Genomic DNA, 19,117 nt, shown 5'->3' with positions numbered 1-19,117 from the left:
ACAAGGAGGCCACGGCCTTTTACCTCCGCCTTTTACACCTCTCCCTTTTGCAAGGAAGAGGCTATATCTCCCCAATTTCATGTTTACTGCTTTGCCCTAAGAGTTTATCTTCTGTGAAAATGCAATACTGGCACGGAGAGAACATAATTAAAATGTGTGGATCTGAATGAACTTATTATAGAACCTCAGGCCTGAAAGCAATCCATGGGTTATCTACTCTGCCTCCCTCAATTTGCAGATGAGAAAACTGAAACATATAGCAGTAAAAGGACCCTCTCAAGGTCACACAACTTATTAATGATAGAATCAGGATAGAATAAGGACTGGATACAAGGTACCCGTATTTCCAGTCTTGGTAACTTTCCAAAGGTTTTCAGATTGTTCTCTGGCCAGTCCTGAGCATTTGGGGGCAACCTCCTTAGCAGCTGTCTGGGTAGAGGGAGAAGGGCACCTTCCCTCCCCAGCAGATGAGGCTTTATCTGTTTTACGTATTGGACTCCTGGGAAGGTTTTGCTTCAGCAAAGTGTTTCACAATTTAAAAGGATATTTGAAAACTACTGAATGGTTCTGTGGCTATTTAGGAGGTGATTTCAGGGGCCAAGATGGGGACTTCTCTCAAAAGCTCGCACTCTCTTTAGACAGTGGACCAAAACATTTATTGCTTCTTTAGAGAGAAGACTTAAAATACACTTTAATGCAATTCACTGTTATCATTTCCTTCCCTTGGTAGATTTTAAGAAGGTTAAACAGAATCAGAAAGGACATAGGAGGAGAAATAAAACAGAAGGGGACATCTGGGAATAGGTTTGCCTCCTTCCATTTTGCTTAACATTGGCCTCCCATCTGAGTGTCCTCCCATCTGGTCCTCCCATCTGAATGCACAGACATGGCTGAGGATGGAGAAGGCTAATGAGAGGACAGAGGTGAATTTGTAGGTAGAGTTGAGGCAGTTATAGGGCGAACCAATGGCCAAGGTCTTTCCCCTGTAGTTAACTTTATCCCATGCTGAAGCCAGGCCTCGAAGTTGTGGAAGGTTGACACACTTCCAGATAAAGCCAGCCTCTAAAAAGTCCAAGATGGAAGTAAAGGAAGGGATCTCCAGTTGCCAAACCAACAGAGAAGCAACAGATAGCCCAGTAACTGTTCTCACATCCAGGATGAGAATGACTTGAATCTGAGTTACTAAATCACATTTCTATCCTAATCTTTCAACTAGATCAAACCATGACTATCTTTGTGGAAAATGTATGGAATGAGACTGATTTTTATATGATGTATGGCAGTGAGTTTGAAAATTTCACTGGCCTGCCACCCACAGAAAACAATTATAGCCCCTGTCGAACGGACACTGATACAATCAACAAGTATGCTGTGATCATCATCTATGCCCTGGTCTTCCTGCTGAGCCTGCTGGGAAACTCCCTGGTGATGCTGGTCATCTTGTACAGTCGGGTCAGCCGCTCGGTCACTGACGTCTACCTGCTGAACCTGGCCATGGCCGACCTGCTCTTCGCCCTGACCTTGCCTATCTGGGCTGCCTCCAAGGCAAAGGGCTGGGTCTTTGGCACATCCCTGTGCAAGGTGGTCTCGCTCCTGAAGGAAGTCAATTTCTACAGTGGAATTCTACTCCTGGCCTGTATCAGTGTGGACCGCTACCTGGCCATTGTCCACGCCACACGCACACTGACGCAGAAGCGGCACTGGGTCAAGTTCATATGCATAGGCATCTGGGCCCTATCGTTGATCCTGTCCCTGCCCCTCTTTGTGTTTCGCAGGGCCCATCAACCACCTGGTTCCAGCCCAGTCTGCTACGAGGACCTGGGCGCCAATACAACAAAATGGCGCATGGTGATGCGGATCTTGCCGCAGACCTTTGGCTTCCTCCTGCCTCTGCTGATCATGCTGTTCTGCTATGGCTTCACACTGCGCACGCTGTTTCAGGCCCACATGGGGCAGAAGCACCGGGCCATGCGGGTCATCTTTGCTGTCGTGCTCGTCTTCCTGCTCTGCTGGCTTCCCCACAACCTGGTCCTGGTGGCAGACACCCTCATGAGGTTGGGGGTGATCAAGGAGACCTGTGACCGCCGAAACGACATTGGCCGTGCCCTGGAAGCCACCGAGATTCTGGGCTTCTTACACAGCTGCCTCAATCCGCTCATCTACGCCTTCATTGGCCAGAAATTTCGCCATGGACTCCTCAAGATCATGGCCATCCATGGCCTGGTCAGCAAGGAGTTCTTGGCCAAGGAAGCCAGGCCTTCCTTTGCTGGCTCTTCTTCAAGGAACACTTCTGCTACCCTCTAAGACCGCTGTGCTTGTCGCAGCCCCTCAGGGATGCTCCCTTCTCATCAGCACCCAAGCCTCATGACACTGGCTGTTCACAGTCTCTGAACTGTGTCAAGGAGGCCCTCCATTGAGGTTACAGGAAGTTGCTGAGGCCACATCCTTACCAGGCCCTCGCTGTATGGTTTAGAAAGCCTGCCCTGGCGCCCCGCCCCTTACTGTAATACCATGTCAACTGCGAAAGCTCTGTCCATTCTTCCACGGAGCCCGTAGCATTCTGTCTTGTGAGACATTTCAAAGACAGCTTTTTAAGTAACTACAAATAGCTCCCACCATTGGGAGCCAACACCATAGTTGCTTCCCCAACTCTCCCTTTGTCTGCTAGCAAAATCTACTTCCCTTGACAGAGGCTGAAAATGACAGATACTCACTTTCTAAGATTCCCTTAAGCTAGGAGTGGCCATATCATCCAGTTCTGACTAATGAAATTTACGGGCAAGAATGTGCTGATAAACCATTCTCCTATGGAAAAAAGTCCTGATTTGTAGCATTCACCAACTTTCATGGTATAAATTCTCCCATTATTGCAATTTCAAGGGTGATGGGGTTTAGCAACCAGCTTACAAAACTCTAGAAAATGTAATAATCTACTTTCACAGGCTGGTATGATTTGGCTTCAGTACACCATTGCTTAAGAGGAATCTGCTGGGCTGGCCCGGTAGCTCAAGTGGTTGGAGCTCCGTGCTCCTAACTCCAAAGGCTGCTGGTTCGATTCCCACATGGGCCAATGGACTCTCAACCACAAGGTTGCCAGTTCGATTCCTCAACTCCCGCAAGGGATGGTGGGCTGCGCCCCCTGCAACTAAGATAGAACACGGTACCTTGAGCTGAGCTGCCGCTGAGCTCCCAGATGGCTCAGTTGGTTGGAGCACGTCCTCTCAACCACAAGGTTGCTGGCTTGACTCCCGCAAGGGATGGTAGGCTATGCCCCCTGCAACTAACGTAGGCTACTGGACCTGGTGCTGAGCTGCGCCCTCCACAACTAAGATTGAAAGGACAACAACTTGATTTGGAAAAAAGTCCTGGAATTACACACTGTCTCCCAATAAAATCCTGTTCCCCTTCCCCCAATAAAATCTTCGGAAAAAAAAAAAGAGGAATCTGCTGGGGCCAGAGGACTCCTGGGAAATATTCCTGGTTAAAAAAGAGAGACACCAACCCACACATGTTTGGATCTTGCCTTTGAATATGGTTATAGGATATGATAGTGTTGCTAAGACAGCAATTTTGTGGCAATGAGGGGAAAAAGCCTAGTATGCTTAGACTGGTGGAGCCGAAGAATAAAAAGAACCTAAGAATAAAGAGCCCAGAAATAAACCTAAGCATAAGTGGTCAAATGATTTTCAACAAGGGTGTTAAGACTATTCAGTGGGGAAAGGCTAGTCTTTCAACAAATGGTGCTGAGAAAACTAGAAATCCACATGCACAGAAATGAAATTGATCCCTTACCTTATACCATATACAAAAATTAACTCAGAATGGATTGAAGACCTAAATATAACAGCTAAAACTATAACACTCTTAGAAGAAAACATAAGGGAAAAGCTTCATTTGGTTTGCGGTTGGAAGTGGAGTGAGGTTCAGGAATGGGACGTAGATCACATTTGGGATTGGGAGCAGGGGTTGAGGTTGAGTCAGATGTGGTGGAGCAGGAATCAGGGACAGAATGGCAGCCTGGGATACGGTGGCGGGTCAGAGAAGGAGTACTGTCAGGAATAGGGAGAGATCTAGAAAGAGGGAGAGGCTGACAATGGGGTGAGTGAGATTTGGGGAGGTTCAAGATGGGGTTAGGACCAGATACGGGAGCGGGGGCGGGGTACCGGGAAACTTAGGAATGGGATGAATGTGAGGGAGTGGTGAGTCTCAGGGATGGGTGCCAGAAATAGAATGAATGGCTGGGGTAGGTTAGTGGCTATAACAGTAGCCACTGCTAGTTAGTCCAGTTAGTGACTGGAACAAAAAGCCATTACTGGTAGGGCTACCACCCTCACTGGAGCCTTGTCTAAGATGGATTCCCAGGGGCCAGGATGGAGGTGCCTCTGTCTGTGCAGCTTGAGACTCTCCAAAGAGGTTGGTGAGGAAGGAGTTAGGGGCTCAAGCCATAAGAGATGTATCTGATTAGGGAGAGAAGACAGAAGAATGTAGAACCCAGGGAAGAAGGCTGGGAACTGGGCCTGTGGACATCACTTTCTTCCCCTGTCCCTAAGACCCCTCCCCACCTCCCCTATTTTATCCCTCAATGCCCATCTTCCTCCATCCTATGCTGTCCCAAAGACAACCCCATTAGTGGCTTCAGCAAGTTAATAAGGATCCATATTGGGTCTGGGGAAATATGAATGACCAATATACAGCTGAAAAGATGCTTGACCTTCTTAGTAACCTGGGAAGTGAGAATCAAACAACAATAAAATAACTTGGAAGTGTTTTAAACAGGAGAGGGATAGAGTCAGTCCTCTCATCAAACAAAGTGCACCACTGTTTGATTAGACATTTTAATACAGTGTGTAATTCTCTGGTTATAGTAAAAGACATAAATGATTTCGATTTTGGAGCTGTAAAAATGCCAGGATATTGGTACTGAAGCAACATGGTGTATTAAAATATCAAAGACTGGTGTTTCAATCACTAAATAGGGTAAGGTTTAGATATCTAGTCAAGGTCAGGGAGAGGGTTCACCTCAGGGAGGAGCTCAATGTCAGGGTGAGGATGAGATTGGGGATCTTAGGAGAGGACTGGGGGTGGGATGTGGGGGTATTCAGAGGTGGCAGAGAGTTAGGGACGGTGTCTAGATGTCAATGTGAACAAAACTATCTCCATCTCGGTGTCCTGGATGTCTTCCATCTTTAAGTTTTCATGCTGTGACCTTTAACCGACCTTACCATCTTTAGCAAGCATTATTATCTTTGTTCCTTAAAGTTACATTGTGTAGCTATAAATATTTTTGTTAGGAGGGCCGGAATGTCATGACACCTGAGATAAATATTAAAGTGGTGATAGTATCGATAGTAAACAATCATGTATCACAAGACCACCAAGAGGTATAACCTCTGGTGAGTACGGCATTCTTTGTCCCTTTGTCTTGTCAATCATTAGTACCTGAGTTATACTATTAAAAAAATTCTGTAACAGGAGTCTGTCAGTGGAGAATAATCTGTGCAGATTGCTGGGTCATCTGTCTGCTCCGACCCTACATCCCTGTAAGTAAATTACCCGATAATAAATTCTATGGCGTTGCCTGCATTGTTTTTTGGTCTTAAGATACCTTCTCATTATGGTGGCCATTACACTTCTGCCCCACTGTCAGACAGATAGGATTGGGGTTAGAGGTGGGGTGAACATCGAGGATAGGTTTGAGGACAGGAGTTAGGATGTGAATGTATGTTCTGTACAATGCTTGCTAATTTAAAAAACTGAAAATTTGTTTTGTAGGCTTGGTTAAAATGTTGCAGCCTCCAAGTAATTGTGTTGAAATACACTATTTTCCTGTATACTAGCTCCCTTCTGACTAACCACAGCCCCCTCGGCGTCCCTTGCTCTCTGTCCAGTGGCCCATTCTCACTAGTTCCAACAAAAATATTAATTAATAACCTGGATTTTACCCGGTAGGGATTTAAGATCTTCTCTTTCCCAGCAGCTTGCATTTTAATTAGGGCCTTCCAGAGTCTGAAAAGTCTCATGGGTTCATATGAAATAAAATGACCATCTCCTCTTTGGTCTAAGGGTCTTCCCAGAGATGGGTCTTCCCAGAGATGCCCACTAACCAAGAAATCGTGATGGAGTACAGCCTTTTGCTGTCTCCACACAGAGGTCGAAGGGGCCAAAGATCTCTGGGTTTGACCCAGAAAGCTACAAGTGGCTAAGAGCTGAGCTCTCGGCACCATGGCTTTTGTCCATTTTGGTGTTCTGTTTTTTTAAACTCAGTAACCTTCTTCCAACCTTGAGGTTAGCAATGAATTAAATCATTAAAAAAATAAAAATATTACAGGAAGCGGAGTACAGCATTAGGAATAGAGACAGTGGAAATGTAATGGCTGTGTGCGATGTCAGAGGGGTAGTGGATGGGGGAGGGGGGTTCACACAGTGTGAGGGATATAAATGATAAATGTCTAAGTATTGCTTTGTCTGGTGCACCTGAAACCAATAAAATTATATAAAAAAATAAAAATAAATAAAAATAAACAGAATATGTTAACTCGGACTTTCTAAAAATTATTATTTTTTTAAATAAAAGTATTTCATGTAAATTGTTTAGTTTTATAAATATAACTTACAATGAAACGCAGCAGCAGCCCTTCTAACCTGCTTGCTACAGGAAAAAGCAACAACTTTCAATTCTCATAGCTGTTTCATCTGATAATTGTCTGCATATTTCTAAATATCATGCTTATTTTGCTGACTTTTGGTTTTCTCCCCAGTTTTAGATAATCATCTATTGACTTTCTATTTTGGCTTCTGAGGATTTAACACTCTCCAGACTCCTGCTTTTACCTTTGTTCAGCAAACAATACTGCCACGCCCTCACTCTCCCAGGACACAGATACCACACTTTTTGGTTAAATCAACATTCAGTGTTTTTGTTATAATGATTATGTAAAAAATCATTCACAGTTGGGTACAAAATCTACATTTCTTTTCTTTGTACAAGTTTTGTTTTCTCTCGATTTAACAATAGGATTTTTTCCATGTGTTTTTCATTGCACCAGTCCTAAATGTTTTCCTTAATACATTCATGTGTGTCGGGTTGTGAAGACCTCTCTCCTGGAGCCCTTCATTGTCCTGTGGCAATCTGGACAGGTTACTCTCCAGGCCTGCTCCCTTTTTCTAAATTACTTTAACTACATTTCCAGATAAACTTTAAAATTGGCTTGTCAATTTCTACGAAATAGCCTACTGTAATCTTGTTTTGCGTTATGTTGACCCTATAGAGCAATTTGGAGAAAATTGACACCTCAACGATATTGAGTCTCCCAATTCATGAGCATGGTATCTTTCTTCAATTATTTAGATATTTCTTAATTTATCTTAGAAATGTTTCCTGGTTTCTAGTATACAGATTTTGTACATATTTTGTTAAATTTATCCCTAAGTATTTATTTTATGGTTATTTGGATGCTATTAAAAATGGTATTTAGAAAAAAATTATTTTCCACTTTTTTTCTTATTCTTATATAGACATATAATTGAGTTATATATATTGACCTTGTATTCTGGGATCTTAGTAAATTCAGTTATTAGTTTTAGTAGTTTTATTTTTAAAGATTCTTTTGGATTTTATATGTATACAATCACACCATCTAAGAACAAAGGCAGTTTTATTTCTTCCTTTTCTTTATGCCTATTATTTATTTTTCTTGTCTTATTTCACTGTCTAGAACCTCCGGTACCATGCCTAATAGAAGTGGCGAGAGTAGGCATCCTTATCCTGTTATCAGTTTTGGGGTAAAGCACTCAATCTTTCTCTGTTAAATATGATGTAAGCTAAAGATTTTTCATAGAGGTTCTTTATCAGATTGAGGAAGTTCCTTCCATGAATGGGTGTTAAATCTTCCTCTTTCTTTAAAGGCCTGGGCTCTGGAGCCAGACTATTGCTTCCAGGCTTTGTATCAAAGGGCAGATTACTTAACCCCCCTTTACCACTTTGCAGAATGTGGATAATAATAATAATGCTCTGCTAATTCCTCTGAGGATTAAATTAAGTGAGTATACACACACACACACACACACACACACACACACACACACACGACATTGAGAAGAATGCCTAGCATACAGTCAACACTGTATAAATGTTAGCTATCATTCTTTTAGTTTACCCCCTTATTTTGCTGGATTACTGGATTTTGCTGAGGAAGTACATATAAGAAAAAACATCTTTGAGAACTTGAATTTCCAAAGCCTTTATTCTACTCTGACACTTGACTGGTATTTTGGCTGAGTACTGAATTCTAGGTTGGAATTCATTTTCCTTCAGAATTTTGCGGGCTCTTAATTTCTTCTAGCTTTTAGGCTTGCTGGATTTCTGGTGTTATACTAATTCTTGATCTATTGTGTGTGACTGAATTTTCTCTTAGAACCTTTATAGGACATTCTCTTTATCTTTTTAGTTTTAGAATGCATAGTGATGTGTCTTGGTGGGTTTTTTCCCCCCTCATTCATTTTGCTGGGCACCTGGTGAATTCTTTTAACCTAGAAACTCAGGTTCTGTGAAATTTTCTTGTATTATTTCTTTGATACGTTTATATCCTTCATTTCCCCTATTCTCTTTTTCTAGGATTCTTTTTATTTTGGGGTGTTGACTCCCAAGATTGATTCTGTAGTATTTTTATCACTTTCTGCCTAGTTTTCAATATCTTCATCTTCCCACTATCCATGAAGTAACCCTCAACTTTATCTCCCAGACTTTACACTGAACTTTAAAATTTCTGCTATTTTATTTTAAATTTCCCATAGGCTGTTTTTTTTCTTTTTCTGTTCTTCAATTGTTCCCTTTTATAGCACCTTTTTCTTGCCTCATGGATACAGCATTTCCTCTCATCTTTCTGACGATACGATTTTTGTGAAGATTTCTTTAGCTTCCTTAATTTTTTTGTGTCTTTTGTTCTGGTCTGATAACTAAGTTACCGCTTTACATTTACTTTCTGACTTTCATTAAACAAATCTCTTACCTTTTATTTTCTCTCACGTTTCTTTGTTCTTCTAGCTTGTGGGATTATGCCTTAAAAATAACTTTAGTGTCATTTTCAATGGGTTTTGAGAGGGACAAGAGGTAAAAACATTCCTCCAATCTTCCATTTTTGATACAAAAGTCCTCTGGATTTAAAAAACATACTTATTTTAAAGTCACATTCAGATTGCTCTATTGTTTTTAGTTCCTCAAGTGTGAATTCTCCCATTTGTATGTCAGCTGGCTATTGATTGTAGTGTTTGTAGCTTGTAGTATTTGACTGTGAGCTCATCTATTGAAGAGTATTTTTCATGGGGGTCTTACATGTATCTTGGATTGTGAAGAAGTCTGCACGAGGCAGTGTCCTGGATGTCCTTGCTGGGCCCTACTGAGTCACATGGTTCAGAACATTTTTTTGTTACTGTTGTTATTTATTGGTCCTGTGTTTCCACACAATTCCAAAGGGTGGATTTGGGACTTTACTATTTGCTACTTAGTCTTGGGATTTTGAACTGCTGCTCAGGTGGCCCTCTTTCTCTTATGGTCTAGGGCAGGCAGCTCACTTTGTGTTATGTCTCAAAGCTGGAAAGTGTTTTTCTATCCTCAATCAAGGGTGGGCCAGCTCCTTCCATGTTCCTGGCTTTTTGCCGGAAATCCACTTCTAGTTATCTGCTGTGCATGGGATCTGTAGACCCATTGATATTACTATCCCCATCCTAGACTGGTTCTAGTATCCTTCTGGGTTCCTGTGGCTTCAACGCCTACTCCCTGAGAAGTCCATGTATTTCTAAGTTCCCTTTTCATTTATGGCCCTTAGAGATATCTCTGTCTGTCTGTCTGTCTGTCTGTCTGTCTGTCTCTCTCTCTCTCTCTCTCTCTCTCTCTCTGTTTTTGATCTTAGATATTTTTGTTTAAAAATTAAAAATATATGTTATCTGACATTTCTTTGTAGGGTGTGTGTGTGTGTGTGTGTGTGTGTGTGTGTGTGTGTGTATGTGTATTGTTGTTGCTGCTTCCCATACTTTTTCAGGCCACCATCATGACAGGATATCAATAAAAATTCAAATAGCATGTAAGATAAAGAACAATTTCCCTTTCCATTCTGTATTTCCTTTCCTTAAAGATAAGCACGGTTAAAACTTTCTCCCAGTGAATTTTAAATGTTAACCTGGAGGATACATTGACCATATTTCTAGTTAACTCACAGTGTGTATGTGTGTGTTGGAGGTGAGTGACTGCACGTCATCCTAGACTTAGCACCCCCTTCTTTTTTAAATTAAATTTATTGGGGTAACATTGATTAATGACCTTGCATAAGTCTCAACTGTACAAGTCTATCGTACATCATCTGTATATTGCCTTGTGTACTCTCCACTTAAAATCTGGTCTCCCTCCATCACCATATACTGAGGGTGCCAAAAAAATGTGTACACATTTTAAGAAAGGAAAGAAAAAACTATTAAAATTGTAATACTCAAAAGATGAATACTAGTCACGTTTTACTTCTGCAATTACAAGAGGTGCTCAAAGTGGTTACCATCAGCATCCAGACTCTTATGATTACGCTAAACTACTGCTTGAGCAATGTTGACCAAAGTGTCCACTTGTATACCTTTTTTTGGTACCCCCGGTATTTGACCCCTTTTATCCTTTTCATCCTCCCCCACTCCTCTTCCCCTCTAGTAACCTTTATACTGTTAGCACCCCCTTATTTTAGCGAGTTCAAATCAATGTGGCAAGAGAAGTAAGATATAGAAAGTAAGTGGGAGGTACCTCTGAAGAAATCTAGTCACTTCTCGACATGGGAAGAAATCATATTGCCCAACAGAAACCTATGAGGCCACATCCGTACCTCTCTTTGTTCCCATATTGTAAACAAGGCTGTCTTCCTGAAAGAGCTGGCTTTGCTCCAACTTTGAAAACGTTGAGGATGGAGGGAGACTAAACAAGTGAGGCTTAGATGCCATGCAGTGCAGGTTTCCCCACTTGGCAAGCATCCCTGGGCACTCCTCTTCGCCGGGATCCTGCTGATACTCAGCATGGACTATGCCCTGTGCACCTTCGCCAAGACGTTTTAGAAAACATGTGCTAATAAGACTCAAATAGCCAGTTAATTGATTATGTATCAAATGCCTACTATGCACCTAATTTTGTGCTAGACCCTTAAAACAAGAGCAGGTATTATAGAAATGAAACTTAGGGGACAAAGGAACTTATGGATTGTAGGTATGTGAAGAGTTTATGAAATTTCCTGTAACATTAGGGAGACCAGAACAAAGAGATCTATCTGGGGTTCCTAGTGCCCCACAAGCTGAATCTGAAGATTTGGAAAAATGCTCCTGATTAAATAAAAGAGGAAGAAAAGAAAGACTTGGTAGCAGTGTGACCTTAAATATTCACTTAAACCTTCAGAATCTGTTTCCTCTTCCATGAAATGAGGTTTGGTTAAGTAAGCTCCAGTTGTAAGAGAAGATGCTCTAAATCTAACAATCTACTAAGATGTACCAATAGGACTATAGCTCTGTGTGAACTTCATATGAAAGTTCTGCCTTTGCCCAGATCATTATTATTAGTAATTAGGTGTGTTCCAGACAGCTATTGATCAGATCTAACATGAGGAGTTCCTGAGAGGTCTCCCTCCTTTCCCCCGTCTTCTCCTTCTTCCTTTCTCCTCCTTCCCCCTCTAATACCTTCCTACTTCATCTGTCAGTAGTTCATATCTTTGAGGGTAAGCAGGGCCCTTGGAAAATGGATAAATACCCCCAAGTGAGGGGAATACTTTTCTTTCAGTCACTAAGGCTAGAATGAGAATGGGTTTCTGAAATTGTTCTTTGGCACAGAAGATCCTCTCTTTCTAAGCCTTCAAGGTCATGAACAAACTTGGATGCCACAATCCAACACATCGGCTTAACTCTGCACTCACAGATGCATCTACTGATAATTGAAGACCTAGTATGTGCCAGGCACTGTGAAAAGCACTTTTTGCATGAATGATTTCATTTCGTGCTCACCAAGACCTTATGGTAGGAATTATTATTATCCCCATTTTACGGATGACGAATATAAAGCCAAGGAGATCAGTACCTTGCCCAAGGTCACACAGAAGCAGATATGTGGCAAAATTGGAGTTACATCAAGGACTAACTGCTTTCAGAGTGTGAATTCTCAACTGCTCACGATACATGGAGTAGCACTGTGGGGGAGTGAGAGCCATGGGGGCTTTGAGTCAGGCTAGGTCTTGGTCCACCATGACTTGTATGATCTTGAGGAAGTAACTTAATTTCTCAGAACCCCTGTCTCTTTGAAGAGACGATAGCATTAGAAGCTTGTCAAGGTTCAAGGTACTGTGTGCCAGGCTGTTAGAATAGACGAGGGCCTTGATAAATGGGAGACAATGTTATATAGCAGAGAGTCTCAGAAAGGTGAGTCAGTTGAGGAACTGGCAAATAACCCCAAATCTTCTAACTTTAATGGCAGTGCATCCTGCATGACGTCACAAGGTCAGGGAGCTAATAGGAGAGTTGTGATATCACTTTCAAAGGGATGGGGGCTGCTCTGAGATGAAAACACAGCATGGAAAGGGGATCAATGATCTTCATTCTTGTTCCTGCACTATCCATTTTTTCTCTCTTCTTCTGGATCGTTCCCATTAGCATACAAGTTCTCATCTTATAATAACCCTCCCTTGAGCCCACATCCCTGTCAACTATGGTCCTACCGTGTTTCCCTGAAAATGAGACCTCACTGGAAAATAAGCCCTAGCATGATTTTTCAGGAGGACATCCCCTGAACATAAGCCCTAATGCATCTTTTAGAGCAAACCTTAATATAAGACCCAGTCTTATTTTTGGGGAAACACAGTATTTCTCTGCTTCACTTTGCAGCTAAGGTCTGAGTCATACTACTCAAGGGGAGAGAGATGAGTGACATTTAGCAGTTTCCATTGGAACATGACCTGGGCCCGCTTAAGGGTTTGCATAAGTCTGGGCACACCTGAAAAGAATAAAGGGTCAAGTGTCCTTTAGGGAACAAGCTCATACCTATGGGAAAGAGTAAAGCCCGCGGGTTTGTGGAAGGCAATGACTTAGAGTTGGGGGCAAGGGGAGTGGGCACTGTGATTAAGACCAGCCTGGCTCATGGGCTCTGGCCTGTGGACTCTTACTTGAGTATTAGGAGATGGGGCTGAGAGCAAAAATGAAAAAGCTGGGAGATCTAGTAATGCAAGAAATATACTCAGAGAAATTGGCCGTGTTTCGTTCCAGGTGGCCAGGCTGGAATCAACAGGGGAGTGAGGGCTAGCTTGTCAAGGAGGCCCCAAAAGGCAGGTCAGTAGAGGGTCCCAGAGAGGTTCTCAGAGATGCTGAACCCCAGCTTGCTCATTGGGTGTACATGCACAGGTTGTAAACAAAGACAAGGCTCAACCAGGAAATAAGTGGTCAGATTTCTGCTCTCACCAGGAGTGAAGGAGACATTTCCCCACACGCCACACTTCCTCCTTCTGAAAGATCTGGTTTCCCTGGGCTCCTGCTTTCCTCCTGCATCTTTGCCTTCTTTTCAGTCTCTTCGGAAGGCTTGTATTCCTCTTTCAGTCCTTTTAATGCTATTCTCCCCCCTTTTCTGACCTTTTCTGACCCTGTTACCGTGTTTCCCCGAAAATAAGACCTAGCCAAACAATCAGCTCTAATGCGTCTTTGGAGCAAAAATTATTATAAGACCTGGTCTTATTTTACTATAATGTAAGACTGAGTCTTATAATATAATATAAGACCGGGTCTTATATTACGTTTTGCTCCAAAAGATGCATTAGAGCTGATTGTCTGGCTAGGTCTTATTTCCAGGGAAACACGGTATCCACTTTCCCTGGGTGACGTTAACTACTGTTGTGGCTTTAATGATTGCCCATCTCGGTGAGAATGATCTCTAAAAATGTGTTTCTAGGCTAGCCATTTTTCTTGGACTTCCAGAGCTATATTTCCCAATACACATTGACATGCCTGCTTGTATCCTTTAATTTTTAAATCCAAAATTAAAGCCAATGTCTTCTGTCTAAAACCTGCTTCCTTCAAGCCATTTGTCCAAGCTATGGGTTGAAAAATCCTTTTTGGTTCTTTCCCTCTTCCTCACTGCCCCGACCTGTCCAGTTGATAGCCAAGTCCTGTTGGTTTGCCCTTAAAGATCTCTTAAACTCATCTCCTTATCTCTATCCCCTGTGTCATTACTTTGCCAAGACCCTCACCATTTCTGCTATAACCTCCTAACTGGACTCCTGCCTTGAGCCTCTACCCCTTTAAGTCCATTCACGGACCACTCAGGAAGCAATCTGATGGCATTAGTAAAGTTCCAACCTTTTAGCGAAACATTCAGGGCCCTCTGAAGTTTGGCCTTGCCTATTGGCCAAGGCCTGTCAATCTCATCCCCCCCATCTGGTATGGCCTTTGCTTTGGCCGAGCTGGATTCCTTGAATTTCCCCTAATGCATCATGCTATCTGCCGTTGTCTAGGTTTCTTCAGTTGTAAGTAACAGAAACCTGCTTTAAAGAGGTCAAGGCCTAGAGGAAATTTAGTAGAAGGATCCATGGGGTATCTGATGGACCCCAGGGGTCATGAGATTCCAAGAGGGACCAGAACCAGGAGAAGCAGATGGCTTCTTTCTTGAGCTCTCTCTTTGGAGGCCATTGATTCTTCGCCTCGACTTCATTTACTAGCTCTATTTCACTTCCTTTTCTGGCCACACCAGCTTTCTCAGCTTCTTTCTGCCCACAGCTACTCCATGAGTTTACATCACCCAATCAATTGAAAAACCCAGGTAATATCCTCTTCTCCTATTTTCAGGAAAGAAACTCTGGCTGGCCTAGTTTTGGCAAGGAGGGTAGCTTCAGGTAGAACACACGTAGGTTGGAGAAGTTAAGGCTTGCGTGATACCCCCACAGAAGTCTCTAAACCCTCATTGCTGAGCCTTCGCACATACTGTTCCCTTTCACTGGATGCCTTTCCTGTGCTGCCATACGGCTAAATTCTATTAATTCCCCAAGAATTAGCTCATGAATTATACCTTCTTAAAAGCCTCCTCAGGCTGAGTTATGAGTCCCTCCATGTGTTCCCATAAAACCGTTGCATAACCGTGACTCTCATGCTTATCATGTGTGGGTTTTGTCCATTGATTTCCTGTCTGCCTCTCCATTACACCCTGAGGGTAGACATTGAACCTGTTCACCTCTTTTTCTCTAGAGTCAGGGGAATAGCCAGGTCTAAAATGCGGATATATTCAACTTTTAAATGAATAAACGGAACAGCCCAGTAGTCTCCACCTACCACGTACAGGTATGTTTTTTTGTGGACAGGATTCAGGCATATAATAGGAAAAGAGAAAATAACATAGTTGGTTTATTCTAATGGCAGCACGTTCCTCACTGTTCATCAGAGTCCCAAGAGTATCAACTCTCAGGTAGCTGTGTATTTTAAGATTAGTTTTCTGCAAGTTTACAGGGTTGTGACTTCCTAGATGGAAACTGCCTACTCCGACTTATTAGCTGGTATAAATCAATGAATATAAGCAGAACAGATCAGGTTTTAGAAACATTACCATCTTTACACGACAGGCAAGTTAATGGTGGTTGTGTACATTTTGTGTTAAAACTATAGCTAGGAACTCATTTGAACTTCATATCAAAATTGCTATGCATAAATTTAGCCCAAATCACTACATCCATGAAGTTAGAATGAAATGAAAGATTTAAATAAATATTAATAGCTAACATTTATTGAGAACTTACCATGCTCTATTACTGGGCTAAGTGCTTTAGGTGTATGAACTAACTCCTCTAATCCTTAAACCTATCCTATGAAGGTGGTTCTACAACCAACTCATTTTAAGGAGGAGGAAACTGAGGCACAAGACTTTAACCAGAATTGGTGTGTGCATGCAGGGATCTGGCCCCAAGGTCTACACCCTCCATCGCTCTACTAAACCACCTCAAGGTACTGTTTGGTGCCTTTCTTCCAATACTTACGTGTTAATGGTTGCTATTAAATTATGCCTGTTTCACAGTGCTTTTGGAGAGTTTTTCTTTTAGCACATCCTTTATGTTTTTAGGTAAAAAATCTCTCTGTGCCCTACAAAAGTCATATTTAGAATTTCAATTTCCCCATTTTCTCACTGTAATATTGGTACAGTCAAAAAATTTAACCTTGGGCCGGCTTGGTGGCTCAGGCGGTTGGAGCTCCGTGCTCCTAACTCCAAAGGCTGCCGGTTTGATTCCCACATGGGCCAGTGGGCTCTCAACCACAAGGCTGCCGATTCAACTCCTCGAGTCCCGCGAGGGATGGTGGGCTGTGCCCCCTGCAACTAGAAAACGGCGACTGGACCTGGAGCTGAGCTGCGCCCTCCACAACTAAGACTGAAAGGACAACAACTTGAAGCTGAACAGCACCCTCCACAATTACGATTGAAAGGACAACAACTTACCTTGAAAAAAAAAATTAACCTTTTCTCACCGGCTATATAAAAATGTATTTCAAAAATGAGTAAGTTGTAGAGATCTGCAGAATAGTAGAGTGCCTATAATTAAGAATAGGGTATTGTGCACTTAAAAATTTGTGAAGACAGTAGATCCCATGTTAAGTGTTCTTATTACAAAAAGCAAAAACCTATAAAACAAAAACACAAAGGGTCACAAGGAAACTTTTGGAGGTGATGGATATGTTTATTATCTTGATTATTGTGATGGTGTCATGGGTGTGTTCATATGTCCAAACTCATCAAATTGTGTATATTACACACCTGCAGGTTTTTGTATGTCAATTACACATCAATAAAGCTGTTAAACATGTAAAACAAACAAATAAACAAAACTTCTGTATGGTTGTAGGCTTCTTGGCATTAAAATTTCTTGCAAGAAGTTCTCCTCATGTCAGTGTTCCCCACTAAACCAGTTCCAAGTGTTCGCCTACTTAATGTGATAGATGGAAATAAATGAATAAATGAGGGAATAACTTTCGTATTGTCCTCTGGGTCTCTATTTTTGGGTTTTCTTTCCCCCTACATCTTTATCTACAGTTACTGGAAGAAAAAGGTCATGGGCACAATCTTATGAGTCTTGATGTTAGTCTTATATGGGTAAGTCTCCAGCCACTTGGGAAGACGCTGCCTTATGTAGTGAAGAGAGTAATGAATAGGGAAACTGGAGCTCAGTGTCCGGCGCTGCTTCTGTCACTTGTAGTTCAAGACCTTTTGGCAGATGTCCACCTGCTCTGAGCCTCAAGTTGCTCACCTGTCAAACGGGGAGGTTAGTCTAGAAGTGGGTCTTTGAAGCTCTCTTCCACCCAGTCCAGATTTAGGTAAGACAGTTCAGGGCCTCCACTCATAGGTGGGCAGATGTGACACTGCACAGCCCCACGGGGTTCCATTTTCATAGAGTACAATGTGAATACCACACATAGGTACATGTACTCAGCTGAATTAGCAGAATCTTTTCATAAACAGAGGGTTTTTGTGCAACCCTGACCCTGATCCCTGGGAGCTACTATGATACAGAGACCCGTGAGCATTTCAGATGCTCCCTGGGAGTCACGCTTATGCACTTGAGCAGGAGTGGAGTTAGGCAGTACACAGCCGAGGTGTCCAAAGTGCCGTGCAGTCTAGTGTGCAGTAGATCCCTCAGCTTAAGGGTGGACATCTTAAAAAGTCCTCTAGAAAGGCTAGCTGATATTATTACTGAAATGGAATAGAGGAAAAACACGGGGCAGACCATCTTGTGGGAATCAAGGGTTTGACTCCACCTCTCGGTTGGCTTGGTGCAGAGCCAGCTTTGATAGGAAGCTGGCCCTGCTGTTTATGGTCCCCCATGTCTGACATTAGACTTTGCAAGGCACTGTGAAGAAATCGGTGGCATGTCTGTCTTCTCTGGGAAGGTGCCTTGTGTCTGTCTCTGAAGCTGCTTGGGGAGGGGCCTTGAGTTGGGGCAGTAATTGCTGCTCCTCCCCACATCCCCTCCGCACCCCACTTCTGCTCTACCTTGGGCATATGGAATGGTCAGGAGGAGGCTCCAATGCAAGGCCACCTTGCTGTTGGCTAGGGATCAGCAGGAGTTGGGGGGGCCTTAGAGACAGGGAGCATATGTGTATATGGAGAGAGAGCGGAAGTAGGATAGATACCAGTAAGGGAATCAGTTAGTTTAATTCTAACAGGGCGTTTCTCAGCTGCAGTTTGGGCAGCTCTGCCACCATTTATTCTGGGTTTTAAACTTGAGTCTTGATCAGACTCATCTGAGGCTCCAGATTCCCAGGACACACTCTCAGCTATTCAGATTTAATAGAACTGGGACCCTCCCTTTAATCTTAAATTGGGGTGGTGAGTTAGAGACCTTCCATTAGTTCTTTCAGACCCACTCTCTATGTTTTTCTGCTCTATGTCCTGGGATGCCGACTGCTATGGACCGCCCCTGTCCTCTGGTTCCTGAGCTCAGCCAATGGGAACCCTGATAGGATGTTGGTGCTGGGCAGAAGCTTCAAATCAGGACATTTATTTCTCCAGCTCTTCTCCTGATGGTTGCTGAGGTTGGCTCCTGTCAGGCAGCCCTCATCATATAGCTTTCTCTCCGGGCTCCCATAATGGTTATCTCACTCCTTAGGCCTAGGGAGACTCATAGATCCCAACTGTTCCTGGCCTTGGGGTACTGCACCATTGCTCATTACTTTCTCCATAGCTTTCCTACACTTTTGTTAAAGGTCCCTTTATCCAGTTCTCATGAGTTTGATGAAACTCTCCTTGCCCAGCTCCAGAATGCCGTCTGTTCCCCCAGGGACCCTGATCTACTTAGGGGTTGTCTATAAAGCTGCATTTTAAGGAAGGAGCCCATTTGAACGTGGAGCACTTTTAGAAATACTGCTCCAAGCTCTTCAATGCTTACTGCTTCTTCACTCATTTGAGTCTAAGGTGATATTTTACAAAAGCAACTTTACCAGGAAATGAGGTTAAAAAAACACTAATTCTGTTCCATGAGAAAATATAAAGGCATAGAAACGGGTGTACCCACAAAGCCCAGCTTCCCTCTCTGGAAGGAAGTCTATATCTGTGCCGGCCTGGCAGGTTCCCTCCACAGATACCAGGCTT

At 42.9% G+C, this 19,117-nt stretch overlaps 1 protein-coding gene across 4 annotated transcripts in view; it reads left to right on the top strand.

The window, feature by feature from the left end:
- Positions 1–3,437, top strand: part of CXCR1 (C-X-C motif chemokine receptor 1) — a 28,959-nt gene extending 25,522 nt beyond the window's left edge. For all 4 annotated transcript variants that reach the window (XM_019741776.2, XM_074313171.1, XM_074313179.1 and 1 more), the window contains one exon: positions 1,217–3,437. In XM_019741776.2, coding sequence (XP_019597335.2) covers positions 1,225–2,304 — 1,080 coding nt within the window. In that variant the 5' untranslated portion in view covers positions 1,217–1,224 and the 3' untranslated portion in view covers positions 2,305–3,437. The remainder of the gene's footprint in view (positions 1–1,216) is intronic.
- Positions 3,438–19,117: the final 15,680 nt, after the last annotated feature.

The sequence above is a fragment of the Rhinolophus sinicus genome, linkage group LG01 (genome assembly GCF_036562045.2).
Source record: "Rhinolophus sinicus isolate RSC01 linkage group LG01, ASM3656204v1, whole genome shotgun sequence".
NCBI lineage: Eukaryota > Metazoa > Chordata > Mammalia > Chiroptera > Rhinolophidae > Rhinolophus > Rhinolophus sinicus.
This window is presented reverse-complemented; position numbering and strand designations above follow the sequence as displayed.